The 13638-nt window shown below is 54.6% G+C and overlaps 1 protein-coding gene across 1 annotated transcript in view; it reads left to right on the top strand.

The window, feature by feature from the left end:
* The window catches only part of CDH23 (cadherin related 23), a 452316-nt gene that overhangs the window by 169304 nt on the left and 269374 nt on the right, over positions 1–13638 (top strand). Inside the window, exons 7-8 of the mRNA XM_082424358.1 lie at positions 3356–3550; positions 7180–7308. Coding sequence (XP_082280484.1) covers positions 3356–3550; positions 7180–7308 — 324 coding nt within the window. The remainder of the gene's footprint in view (positions 1–3355; positions 3551–7179; positions 7309–13638) is intronic.

Raw genomic sequence — 13638 nt, 5'->3', positions numbered from 1 at the left:
CTCACAGGGGGCTGGTCACTCTGAAATCGGAACCTGTCCATCCCTCCCGTGGCAGGAACTACAGGCTTCGATGGCATGCTTTGTTCTGGAGCTTGGGGCTGATGCTGGCACTCCTGTGATGTGCATGTTGGACCTAGAGATGGGGAGGGGGGAAGAGAGAGAGCTGTAGGTTAGCTGAGACCCTCATAAAGATCTCCTCAAGACCAGTGCCGCCGTGGTGGCATATTGGGGTGGAGGCTGGCTTCGCTGAGCCCGGCACCCGAGGAGTACAGTTTCTGGGGTTTTGCACGTGGTGGCTCGGGGTAAGTCCTTGCAGAGTACCTGTGTCAGTCAGGGTCCCCCAGGAAACAGTTCATCTCGGATAGTTCCGATAAAGGCATTTCAGTGAAGAGACAACTTCCAGAGGGGGCGCAGGGCTAGGGGGACATTCAGGGATGTTGAGGCACCAGAGACTGGCAGCGCTGGGAAGCTCTTTCTACTCCTAGGGCTGGAGGGGCAAGGGGAGGGGATGGAGCCCACTGAAAACTGGGGCCAGGGAGGAGGGGCTGCTGGGTTGGAGCTAGAGGGATTGGGGAAGTGATGCCCCAAACTCTTTCTCCTCCTGCCTCCTCCCCAAACTCTGAGCTCCTACCTGCCCCTCCCGTTGGCAGAAGCCAGCCCGCAAGGGAGCCTAGGAATGCAATCCACTGAGGCCGCCCCGGGCGGGGGAGGCGGGACAGGGGGTATCATGGCAGAGCAGGGTACTCGGCAGATCTGGGGATTGCAGACAGGGAATGCCCAGTGCAGTATCATTAATAGTCATCGTGTTTCTTTATGCCTCCCTGCCCTACCCTTGAAGGTGTTCTTGTCTGCCATCCTCTAGAAGGCATTCAGACAATAAAACCACAACTGCCGTCTTCTAAGCACTTATTATGTGCTGGGAAGTTTACACTCAAGAGCTCGAGTACTCTTCGCATTAACCCTATGAGATATTATTAACTTCGATTTACAGAGAGGGGACTAAGGATCAGAGAGATTAAGTAACTAGCCCAAAGACACACAGTGAGGCTCGGGTTCCAACAGAGGTCTTTCCATCCCTGAAATCCTAGCACTTGTCCAGTCTGCCCCCTTGTATACTTGATGTTCTTTTGGAGGGAAAGAGAGCATCTGTTTTCCAAGCCACTGAGATGGGTAGGGCAGACCTAGCAAAGGCAAAGCAGGTTCAGGAACTCAGAAGAGTAAGGGAGCCTGCTGGGTTGGAGAAGTACAAATAGCTCTACCTGCCAGGAAATAGTAAACTGATAAGAAAAGATACTACACGTGATCTTAGCCAAAAGGCCAGGATGCGATGCCTGCCAGGAAATGAAGTGTGGAGGGGGAGAAAGCGCAGGACCACGAGGGCCCGTGTCTTATGCCGAGGGGCACTGGGGCATCATGGATGGTATGGAGGAGAGGGGCCTTGCCCATCTGCCCCTGTCCTTACTGCTGGTTGGAGAAGGACAGGATCTGAGCCTGTGTGTTGAGGCTGACACTTGCCTCATGGGGGAGGGGCAGCACACTCAGAGATAAACAATGGCAACTCCATGACATTGTCCTCTGGAGGCCTTTTCCAGACTGACTAGGGGCCTTACAGAGAACACCCTTGCCTCCAGCAGATAGTCCTGGGGAAGGGCTGACAGTGTACCTGAGAGTGGTCCCCAAAGAAAGAAGCTTCTCAAGGTAGTGACCCAGGGCCCAGGTCATGGCCAGCAGCACGGAGAGGGGGCAGTAATATGAATGCCCTCCTTGGAAGGAGCCCTGCAGGTGTCAGAAGGGACCCAGTCATTGTCCCAGTGTAAAAAGATCATAGAAGACTAGGAATGTTGTCTCTGCCCTCAGGGAACTTTCAGTCCAATCCGTCACTCCTGGCTAGGGGGTACCACCCGTGCTGGCAGGTGACCTCAGCAACGTGCAGAAGAGTTAGGGAAAGAACTGCCATCAAGGTTTAGAGAAGTGTTTAGAATAGAGCTTAAGAGCATAGGCTTAGAATTAACTACACCTGAATTCAAGGCCTTCTTTGCCACTGCCTAGCTGTGTGACTTGGGTGAGTTACCTAACCTCTCTGAGCCTCAACTTCCTTTTCGAAAATGGGATAATAGCAACCACCTAGAAAGCTGCTTGTTACAGAGCTGACAGGTGCAGTCTACTGCACAGGCATGGCACATAACAGTCAGTCAGTCAGCGGGAGCAAGGATTGTTTCTTCCTTTTTGTCTCTGGTCAGAGCCTCGTTAAGTTGCCTGTCTTCAGATGTGTCCAGAGCTCACTAAGTTCGGAATAAATTTACTCACGCAGAGTTTTGCAGGCATGGCTTACATGCCAGGCATTGTGGTGGGCGCGGCGGTGATGAGAGCTGACAGTTGGGCAGAGGATGCAAATACTCAGATACTTAGAATACAATGTGCTAAATGCTGTCATAGAGATTCGTTCATGTCTTCATAAAGGGTATTTATTGGACACCTGCCATGTGCCAGGCACCGTGCTGGGCAAGGCAGATATAGCCCTAAGGCTTCTATGGAGCACATGTGCTATGATGGAGACAGGCACTGACCGGGGAATTACAGAAGAATTGTGGGTGATGAACCATTCCAGGGTGCTGTGGGACCCTGAGTATAAATAGTGGCAGGGGTTGGGGGCATGGTAGGGGCTGACCCGGCTTCAGGGTCTGGAAGGCCTCCATGAAGAAGTTACATTTAACCAGAAACCCCAAGTCAGAAAGGGGCAGAGGTCTGTCTATACACAGTGTATATCAGAGGGAATCATGGAAGAGTCCCAGGAGGTAGTGATGTTTGAGCAGGCTTCGTGGGCCTCTCTGGTTACAGGCTGCCATGGCCCAGGCATGGCAGGTGGATACCCCACCCCTGGGCAAACTAGGTAATCTCTGTTGGCCAGGCAAAGTCCCCAGACTCTCTGCCACATCCCCATATCACTTATCTCCCAGCTCCCTGCCCTTGAAACCTCCAATACGCAGACTCCTGGCTGCCCTCCAGAGCAGCCCGTGCCTGAGGCTTGGGCAGCCAAGGGGCACCTAACAGTGAAAGCAAAACCGCCAAGAAACAGGGGTTTGGGGACCAAAAGACCCTCATCCAGAACTCCAGGACGAGCAGATCATCTTTGGAACTGGTGCTGTTACAGCCACCAGGAGGCCATCAAAAAAATGAAAAAAAAATAGATAGTGCATTTTAAATTCCTCTGAACCCTCTTAAAATAAAAATGATAAAGCCGCAGGTCTGGTTGGCTGGAGGGACATGGTTAATGGGCTTTGGGGGAATAGTCACTGATGGAGGCAGCTGCTCCAAGCTCCAGCTCACCCTTTTATTTGCTTTTTTTCACCCCCAGAACACGCCAGTGGGGACGCCCATCTTCATCGTGAACGCCACGGACCCCGACCTAGGTGCAGGCGGCAGCGTCCTCTACTCCTTTCAGCCCCCCTCCCAGTTCTTTGCCATCGACAGCGCACGTGGCATTGTCACAGTGATCCAGGAGCTGGACTACGAGATCACGCAGGCCTACCAGCTCACCGTCAATGCCACGGTGAGTCCCGGCACCGGGGGCCCAGACAACCAGAAGGCAGCCTCCTCCCACCCTCAAAGAGAGCACAGAACGTCAGCCTCGTTCCGGGACAGTCAGGGCTTATAATGGTGATGCTGGCGATCAACAACAGCTGATGTTACTGAGGGTTCGTGCTATGTCCCTGGTGCTGTGCAGAGCACTCAAATGGATTGTCTCCATAAAACCTCACAACAGCCCTATGTCATAAAAATTAAGGTACCCATTTTACAGATGAGGAAACCGAGGCACAGGAGCAATTCAGTGACTTGCCCACAATCACTCAGCCTCTGGACTCCAGTGCCTGCACTGGTAACCCCATGGGGCATTCCTAGTGCAGGGTGTCCTCTCACTCCCTGGGACACAGGACAGAGGTGTCAACCCAGCTGTGTCCTGACACCACCCAACATGCAGGAGCCAGAGGGTCCAAGCATCGTAGCCACTGCTCTGGAGTGGTGATTCTTACACAGAAGGGAGCAACCCGTCTGCACCAAGCACCGTGCTGGGTCCTGGGAATTCCAGGATGAGTTAGTCAGGAGAGGGAGGTGGGAGAGCAATAACTACCCCATTTCATAGCTGACGCTGTTGAGACTCACAAGCCGGTAAGTAGTGGGCAGCAGGAACCCAAACCCAGGTTGTCTGACCCCCTAGTCCACTACCCCCATGGTCAGGAGTCTCCAGAACATCACTGCAGCTTGGACTCTGTTGCCAGCTGTTATCAAGGGCCTAGGGGCCAGGCAGGCCACACCCTCAGTAGGGTTCCTCCCGTGCACGCCCCTCTTCCCTGCTCCTGGAGCCTTCAGCCGGCAGTAGGGCGAGAGCCGGCCTGCTGTCCCTTAGATTTCTGTTTACAAAGCTCAGGGCAACAGTGAAACAAATCACAGGAGTCCCCTCTTGACCCTCCAGGACCCATTAGCCTGACACACAGCATCCACCACCTGGCCCCATGTCGCTGCAAGGGGGCTGCCAGTAGCGCTGGGGGCTCCACTTGGCAGGTCACAGAGCCCAGATCCCAGGGGAAGACACACTGGATTGGGTCCAGGGTCCAGTTTGAAAGATGGCGTTCCCCCAGGATTGGACGAGATCCAGAGAGGCCCCCTAAACCAGGAAATGCAAACTTTTTCTTTGTACCTGGTCCAGCGGCCCCTGGGGAGCTCACTGCTGATGACACCCACATTCTTTCCTTCTCCCCTGCTTAAGTGTTAGTTGCCTGGGAGGACGTGTGTGCTGCTATTTGTAAAACTGACTTCTGGGATCAAGGGGACTTGCAAGACCAGAATCCACTTTTTGGACCCACCGGTACCCTTCCGCAGTGCCTTGCACACCCAGTGCCTTGCACACCCACTTGGGATGGTGCTCTTCCCGCCACTCTCCATTTGCACACACCTGGACCCAGAAATGCACAGATGCTTGCTATCTTTCTCACTATGAACTTGTCCCTGTGGGGTATTTTCCATCTACCATAAAAATGGCTTTGGGCCAGTGGGGAAGAGAGCAGAGCTGGGCACAGGCATGAATCTGGGTGGCCAGGCCTGTGAAGAGGCCTAGGCTCAAGCTGGGATGGTGAATGCAGTTAAATTGCCATTAATCTTCCAGCGATCAGGCCTTGAAGCAGTGGAACAGGAGGGGCCCTAGAACTCCCTTAGGTCTTGATGGCTCCCCCACCTGATGCACAAGTCCCTCTCAGGGCTGACGCTGTGCCCTTGGCCACTGGGCATTTCCTCAAGGAGATTCTCCTGTGTGGCATCGCAGGGAGCAGTGTGGGTCCCCAGCCACTACTGGGCGGGTAGCGGGTGGGGAAATGTGGGACTCCCCTGGGAACAAGCTGCTGAGAGCTGTAGGTGCCAGAGTGACAGCTGGAAGCCTGGCCAGGTGCCTGCTCAGCCAGATGTGCCCACTGCCATCCCCTTTCCCCAGCCATGGAGTCCAGTGTGGGCTGGACGGGGGCATCCGTGGCAGGAGCAGGGCTGCAGCCACAGGTGTGGGACAGGAAGGGCAGGTGCCACGCTGGACAAAGCCAGCAGCCCACAGAAGCCTGGTAATGGCAAATCAGAACCACTGGCCCCAGAGGTCATAGGACTTCCTGCCAGGCCTCACCCTCTGGTCCTATCTGCGTAGTGGTCATTCCAGTCCCTAGCTGAGAGCTCTCACCATGGGTGGTCCCCAAGCCTGAACTGTGAGCCCCGTCATCTTGGAGGCTGGGAGGCTGTCTCCCCTGTGGTCCAAGGGGCCCAGCTCCCCCCGCCTCCAGACTCTCCCCTCCCTTGCTGCACCCACGACCCATCCCCAAAGCCCCTCCATCCTCTCCCTGGCTGCCCCTGAGGACTCGCAGGACAACCAGCCCTTCCTTCTCCGCGAAGGCTCAGCAGCTGTGTCTCTGGAGGGCAGGAGCAGGCACTAGGCTTGTTGTAACACGGGGAATGCCTTGCATCGTTCACATCACCCCAGACAGACCAAGGGAGATCTAACCCAAGGACAGTCACTCCTCAAATCCCAAACCAGAGAATTTACAAGGCCTGGAGTCCGTAGAGGTCATTCCAGTGAGTCCCTTCATCTCACAGAAGAGGAAGTTGAGACTCCAAAAGGGGAGAGAACTTATTCGAAGTGACCCAGCAAGTTAGCACCTGGGCTGATATTAGGGCCCCAGATCAAGACAGAGCAAGTTTTTATGTCAAAAGGACCTGAGTTTGAGTCCTGGCTATACACTTACCAGATGTGTGACTCAGGGCAAGTTACTTAACCTCTCTGAGTCTCTGTTAGATCTGAATAATGGGCACATAATACCTACAAAAGCAAATGAAGTGTATAGTACAGTGCCTGGTATATAATCTATTCAGCATGTAGTTTCTATTCTTGTTGGCTACTGTTATTCAGTAGCAGCAGCTATTTAAGCAGTTTATCACGTTTAGGGTGATAGAAGATGGGTTTTGGGTTTCCTTTCTTGGTGAGCTTTCATAGGACCACATTTCCAGCTAGGAGGGTTTAAACATTGCCTGCCTGGCCACATGGCCTGCATGACCTCTCAGGATTCCTTCCCAGAGTCCCCCAAATGTCACAGGCCCTGGAGCTCCCCCTACTGGTTCTAAAGGAAAAGTTGCTTGACCAGTAAACCCAGCGTGTAGAGCAGGGATACAGGTTCCAGAGTAGCCCCCTCTGTGGTCAAAGGGCCTTTCTTCTGAGGAACCCCCATCCTAGTCAATTCCCTTGTTGCCCTTGGATGAGAGGGGGCAGGAAGTGGGCATGGAGGGGGCAGTGGCCCCTGACTGAATCCAGAGAAGGAGCTAAGGGCAGTACCATCCCTTTACCCCAAGCCAGTCATCCTGCCCACCAGATGTCGGGGGCAGTCAGGCCTAGGCTGGGCCGGGGGCCGGAGATGTGGCTCTACTGGGCCTTGGGGGCCCTGTTTGTGTTTTCCTGCACAGGTCAGAGATCACTGAAGGTTCTTAGAGTTGCTGAGCTCCGTGTGCTAATGCCCTTCCCTGGGGGAGTGTGGGAATACATGTGTACATATGTGCACACGTGTTTGTGCACGTGGGTGTCGTGTGTGTGTGTCCATGTGTGCGCATGTCCACAACATCACTTAACCTAAGGCGGTGTATTCTTTGTCCTCTAAGGACCAAGACAAGACCAGGCCTCTGTCCACCCTGGCCAACTTGGCCATCATCATCACAGACGTCCAGGACATGGACCCCATCTTCATCAACCTGCCTTACAGCACCAACATCTATGAGCATTCTCCTCCGGTAAGACCCTCCCCGGCCCTTGTGAGACTTCCCTCTGCACTTCTGGTAGGAATGGGGGCCCTGTTTGGTGGGATGGGCTCCTTGGCGTTTCCTACTCCCCCAAACCCCTATGCATGGCAGTGATGGGTGTCCCAGCACAGTGAAAACCCAATTCCCTCTTATACCACACCCCACCTCCTCATTCTCTCACTTCATCCCTGGAGAGCTGTGAGTGGCAAAGAGCAAAGACTGGCTAGTGCAAGTGACGGGCAGCAGTTCAGAAAGATTCACGTGAGATGACGGGGATGCCCGTGGAAAATCCAGCCTGGGCTGGAGAGCGAATTTGGACTCAGCCAGTCTCCCCAGAACATCAGTGGGGCTCAGTCATGCCCCCCATGGGTCAGTCAGTCAATCTGCCTCTCTCAGCCAGCCATCACTGCCCAAGATGGTGGCCACCTGCCATCCGCCCCGCAGGCCTTCTTAGGCTTGGCTCTTCCCTGAGAACTCACAGCTCCGTCTGCCCCTTCTAACTGCCCAGACTTTGGGTTTCTCAAGGCCACGTGTTCAAGAGAGGCACCTGATTGGCCATGGTCTGATTTTTTTATTTTTATTTTTTTTTATTTTTGGCTGCGTTGGATCTTCGTTGCTGCATTAGAGCTTTCTCTAGTTGCGGCGAGCGGGGGCTACTCTTCGTTGTGGTGCGTGGGCTTCTCATTGCAGTGGTTTCCCTTGTTGTGGAGCACGGGCTGTAGGCGCATGGGCTTCAGTAGTTGTGACACGCAGACTCAGTAGTTGTGGTGCACGGGCTTAGTTGCTCCGCGGCATGTGGGATCTTCCCGGACCAGGGCTCAAACCCGTGTCCCCTGCCTTGGCAGGCGGATTCTTAACCACTGCGCCACCAGGGAAGCCCAGCCATGGTGTGATTTTGTGCCATGTCACAAGGTCAGAGGTCGCCAGCCAGCCTGTAGATTGGCTGCCCTTGGGCCATGTTTCCACCAAGGTCGTCAGCTGTGACTGGGGGTCTTAGAGACAAAGCATGCCGCTGCCCCCGGGCAGGGGCTGTGGGTGGGCAACTTTGCTCAACTGTGGGCCAGGCAGGCAGTGCCAGTCACCCCTTGTCCAGTAGCCATCCCTGCTTTTGTACAGACTAGAATAGAACACCCGCTGTGGGCTGATGAATTGGAAAAAGGTGGCTCCTCTGGGCAAACAGAACCCCTGGACATACAGCTTGGGGAGCAGCTCTGTGGGAAGAAAACTGCCCCTCCTTCTGAGGGAACTAAATGTGCTTAGAGGAAAGACACAGCTTTGAGAGCAAAGGGGGGCACATACCTGAACGCGTGGCTGGTCAGGGCCCCACTTGCATGTCTGCACAGGCTCGCAGAGTTGGGTACAAGTGAGAGGCAGGCTCCCCTGACCGGAGTGCAGGCCATGCTCCTGGACCACCAGAGACCAGGAAGCCTGCCCCCCAAGTTTGGGACCGTGGTCTGTCCCGACCATTGGCCTCCTCCAAGCACCATACTGCAGGCTCCAGGTATGAGGGGGTAGCCACTTCTTGGGGCCGTTTGTGGGCTGGAGGGTCTGACGAACAAGTTGGCCTCCTGTTGCAGGTGTCTGAAGCTGCTTCGAGGGCAGAGGGAGACATCTGAATGTCCCCACCCCAGCCAGCTCTTTCTTGGTGGTCCATGGACAGCAGGAGCTTGGGCTTTCAAGACTGTAGGCTGCCTCCCCCCAAACCTCTTTGCTAACAAGCGCAGATATTCTCATCCCTGATCTTTCAGACGAGGTGGGCTCTTCCATCTGCCCCCGGCCCCTGGCCGTCCCTTCTTAGCTCTCAGTGCTCCTGCATGGCTCACTCACCCTCGGCTGCTTAGCTGCACCGCGAGAGCAGTGCGGCAAGAATGGGGTCTGCTGTGGGCATAGCGCACCGTGGGTGCTCAGGAAGTGTTTTTGGAATGAGGGAATGAATGAATGGATGAACGAACGAACAAACGAACAAACAAACAAATGCCCTGGTCAGACCAGCCCTCTCACTATCCTGTCATCCTCACCACCCTTCGTGCCTGCTCTGGTCACCAACCCCAAGTCCACGCATCTGTTGGTTCCCAGCTCACTGACGACCTTTCTTGGGATTTTTTCCTGGCTTCCTCCTCACTGGCCCAGGCATAGACATCCCTCTCCCCTCAACTCTGCTGGAGTTCACCCTCCTTATGCTGCATGACTTCCCACTGAATTGTAGCCACACCTGTAACGTTCACCGATGTGTAAGTGGGTTACTTTGGGGCTCCTGGTCACCAAGGTGGCTGAGTCTTTGGGACCTGGTCTCGAACCTCCCACAGGCCTCCCAGGGCATCGTGCTCAGGGCTGAATGCAGGCAATATGGGCAAAGCCAGCTTGTCGATTAAAGTGAGGACATGATGGTGGCTGGGCAGCCAGGGGTCTCGGAGCAGGTCGCTGTACTACCATGCACTTGCTTGGCCAAATCACACGACTTCCAGACCTCTTCCTCCTCGGGGAACTGGGGCTACAGCTGTCTCAATAGTGCCTCCCTAGCCCGGGGGTTTTAGAGATTGAAGCACCCAGCAGTGCCGGCATTAGCAGACGTTAGAACACAGCGGTTATGTGTTTGGATTGGACTGGGGGGTCCCAGCTTCAGCCTCATTTCAGAGTCTCGGTGGTCAGCAAGAGGGGTGTTGGTGTGAGTATCCTCTGAGACCTTCAGTTTGTCTTGTCTTTCCTGGCATCCCTGTATCGTAGCAGAGTAATGCTAAATCAAGCTATTACTACAGGTGTTCCTTTCAGATCTGCAGATTTCTGAGTTCGTCCAGCCATCCATTCTATTTTTCATTCTTTTACTCATCCTCTAGATGTTTATTAAGCCCCTGCTGTGTGCAGGGCCCTGTGCTAAGCCACACTTTCCGGATGATTCCACGGGCCCCTCCTAGGATGACTCCTCAGAACAGGCAAACGGAGCCCTTGCTCCCCTTGGCTCCTGCCCTGCTTATGCTCAGTTTCTTGGCATCTGATATGGTTCTTTCTCAGGATGAGGGACCTTGATATCTCTTTGCCATGCCAGGGTTGTCCGTTTGGCCCCGCGAGGCCACTAAAGCCAATGTCTGGGGGGCTCCCAGGGAGCAGGTCTGAGTCCTGCCTCTTGGGTCATGACCAGGCTTGGGCAAGCCAGACAAGGAAGTAGGTTGGGAGATTCGGACTCTCCCAGCGCCCACAGAATCACCTCCGTGACCACACACCTCTGGCCTTCTTCCCCGCCTCCAGACTTGAAAGTTTACCGTGTCCCTTGCACAGCTTCCCATACACCCTAAGCCTGATTTTTCCAGGCTTCTAATCCGTTTCTGTGCCTTGATCCGGGCCCTCCATGTCCCTTTACAGTGTGGAGCCCTGATTTAGCGCAGCACTTTCCGGCCAGGCCAGGGCAGAGGAGCGCCATGGCCTGATCAGTCCCCCAGGCCGGGGGACCCAGGAGTCCCCCATCCCCAGCCCTGCCTCTGCTGGCCCGGGGCCTCCATCCGGACCCTCGCCCACTCTCCCTCACTCCCCCTTTTTATCTGCAGCTCCCAGCGTGTACGCCTCCCTCTATCAGTGTATCAAGTCAGCATGCCTCATCTAAAGTGTATATATTACCTAATAAAATCCTTCTTATTTGGGATTATTGCATCAAATTTTAATTTCCTCACTCGAGCAACAGCATGTCGGCCTGCCCGTCAGTGAAGGACCGATAGAAGGTGAAAAGAGCGGATAAACTGCACAAATTACTGCCAGCCGATGCCTATCAGCCCTTTGACTGGAATTGACTGGAATTAAGGACTGAGAAATAGGATTTTCTGCCTCAGAATCTGCTGTGGCAGCTCCTGTCGGAAGTCTCTTCCGGCCCCCATCGGCTGCCTCCCCCCAAGGGCGCCTCCCACTCCCGAAGCAAACTGCATGTCATCCTTTCAAGTCCTTAATCCTGTCATGGAAATGGGAGAGGGGTGTGGTGCTGGGCCGGCAGAGAAAGAGGTAGACGGGCCCCCTGAGGCTCCAGCTTCAGCCACTCTCCTGGCCAGCTTCTTTGGAAGGAGGCAGCCACAGAAGGGAGAGTCATGTTCCTTCTAAAGCAATCCCAGCTCCTCTCGACTCTGCCCCGACTTCCCTACTGGTACCCAAGCCTCAGAGGCTGGGGCTGCCTGGTACCCTCACTCACCCCCTCACCACACCTTGGGACTTTAAGCCAATCCCTGAACCCTTGAGCCGCAGCCTCCCCACACGTACCCCCACTGTGAGAAGTTGTGAGAAGAAAGTGAAGGAACCTATGCAGGGGCCCAGCACAGGGCTTGGCACACAGTAGGTGCTCAACTAATGCTAGCTCTCCCTGTGAGCCCCTAGCTGTTCTCTCTATAGAATTCCCAGAAAACGCCTTCCCTCCAGGGTGGAGATTATTAACCTGGGGTCCTGCGGGGCCTGCATTTTGCTGAAATTGTTTGGAACATCACATGCACGCATAGTCTGGGAAGAGGCCTCTTAGCTTTCATCAGATGCGCACGGCGGTTCCAGGCTCCAGTGACTAGTGACAGTCACTTTTATAGCATTTTCTGTGCACCCAGTGCTGTTCCAAGTGCTTTACATGTATCACTTGCTGAGGTGTGGGACTGTTGTAACACCCACTTTATAGATGGGGAAACCCAAGCAGTGAGAAATTAAGTAACTCACGCAAAGGATTCAGATCCAGACAGTCTGACCACAAGAGTCACACCCTTAACCCCCTTGCTGTACTGATCTTCCCCCAATAAGGAGTTGGGGCCCCGCAGGCCTGTGCACCTTTAGCCTCTCTGGGGGGAGAGGAGGGGGCCTCATTTCCCAGGAAGCCTCCTGCTTGCACTGTGGGTTCCTATGGAGGGAAGAAGCCCTGTGGCCAGGTGGGCCCCATCTCTAGCCCTTCTGGGCCCACCTACCTGCTCTCCCGGCCATGCCCTGATGCACCCCAAGCTGGGGTACCTCTCTGGAGAGCCAGCCCGGCAGAGTGCACCCCTGTAGAGGGGCCCAGGCCCGGGGCGGGCACTTCTCCATCCTCTCATCTTTGGAAATAAGTTTCAGTATATTGAAAATATAATCACTGAGACTCTGAAACAAGAGCCGTGGGTTCCCAAGAGCCCCTATTCCTCCCCGTTAATTCCTTCTCATAACATTTCCAGTCTTTGTGGCTGCACTTGTATTAAAAGCTCAGGGTTTTATTAAAAATGGATTTATTTATCCAAAAAGATGAAAACCCAAACTTTGTCAGGAGCCTTTTAGAGCTCTCTTCGTGGAAGCTCAGGTGTGGCTCTTCCTGGGGAGAGCCAGCCTCCTTGCCCTCTGGTCCTGGCTCTCCCGCTGGGCCCTCTGAGCCCTGCCCACCCAGGAGGACTCCAGGCCGCCAAGGGCAGGGCTGCCCATGGGGAGACACAGGGCTCTGAGGACTGAGGGTTCCTTGACCACCACCTCCCCTCTTTGCACAGGCCAGCACTGGCCCCCTTCCCACCCCCGAGGCTCACTAACCACTCCAGGCCCTGGTCGTACGCCTGCAAGCAAGCAGCTGCCCCTTGAGGTTTATTGTTTAGCGACTGTCTGGAATGGTGCTTTGGTAGGCACTGGGCCCAGCTGACCTGGCAGGCCAGTCCCTGCCCTCAGCAGGCCAGGGGCAGCCAGGGGACCTTCATGGTGGAACACATGTGAGGCTCAGATTGGATGGGGCTGTAAAAGAGGGAGCTGACCCTGTGTTGAGAAAGCCCTTCCTGGCAGCTGGAGCCTCAGACCAGAGTCCTGCACTCTCAGGCCTGGGGACAAATCCAGGCCTCTCTTGTGTAAGGAGTGACACCAGGAAAGGCATACCCCCCAAAAGACGCCCCCCTGGAGTGATCGCCCTTGTGTACACCCTTCAGATCTAATGCAGTGCTTCCCAAATGACCTCCCACATACCCCTGGGTCTGAGGCTGTTAAGATGTTACACAAAAAGAGTCTGTCTTCAGCTCAGAAAACGGGGGAGAACAAAGGTTAACAGATTTCTTTACCGCTTTACTACTTCTGAGAGCCTTTACCACATTAAAGCCCATTGTGCATCTCCAAGGGAGGGACAGGGAATGTATGTTTTCCCATATTTGGCATGAATTAATACATGTAAAGTGCTTACACTAGCACGTGGTACATAGCCACAACTTCCATAAATGACAGTTATCACTATTATAACGACCTGTTACAGAAGCAGCATCTCCTGGCAGGCAAGAGCATTTTGGAGCCAAAGTACCTGACCTTGAATCCTGGCTTCACCATTCACTCCTGTGGTGGGACCTTGGAAAGGCCACTTAACTCATGGTCCTCAGT

This window comes from Balaenoptera physalus (genome assembly GCF_965194825.1).
Source record: "Balaenoptera physalus genome assembly, chromosome: 14".
NCBI classification, from domain to species: Eukaryota; Metazoa; Chordata; class Mammalia; order Artiodactyla; family Balaenopteridae; genus Balaenoptera; species Balaenoptera physalus.
Note: the sequence above shows the minus strand (reverse complement) of the source record. Positions and strands in the feature narration are given on the sequence as shown.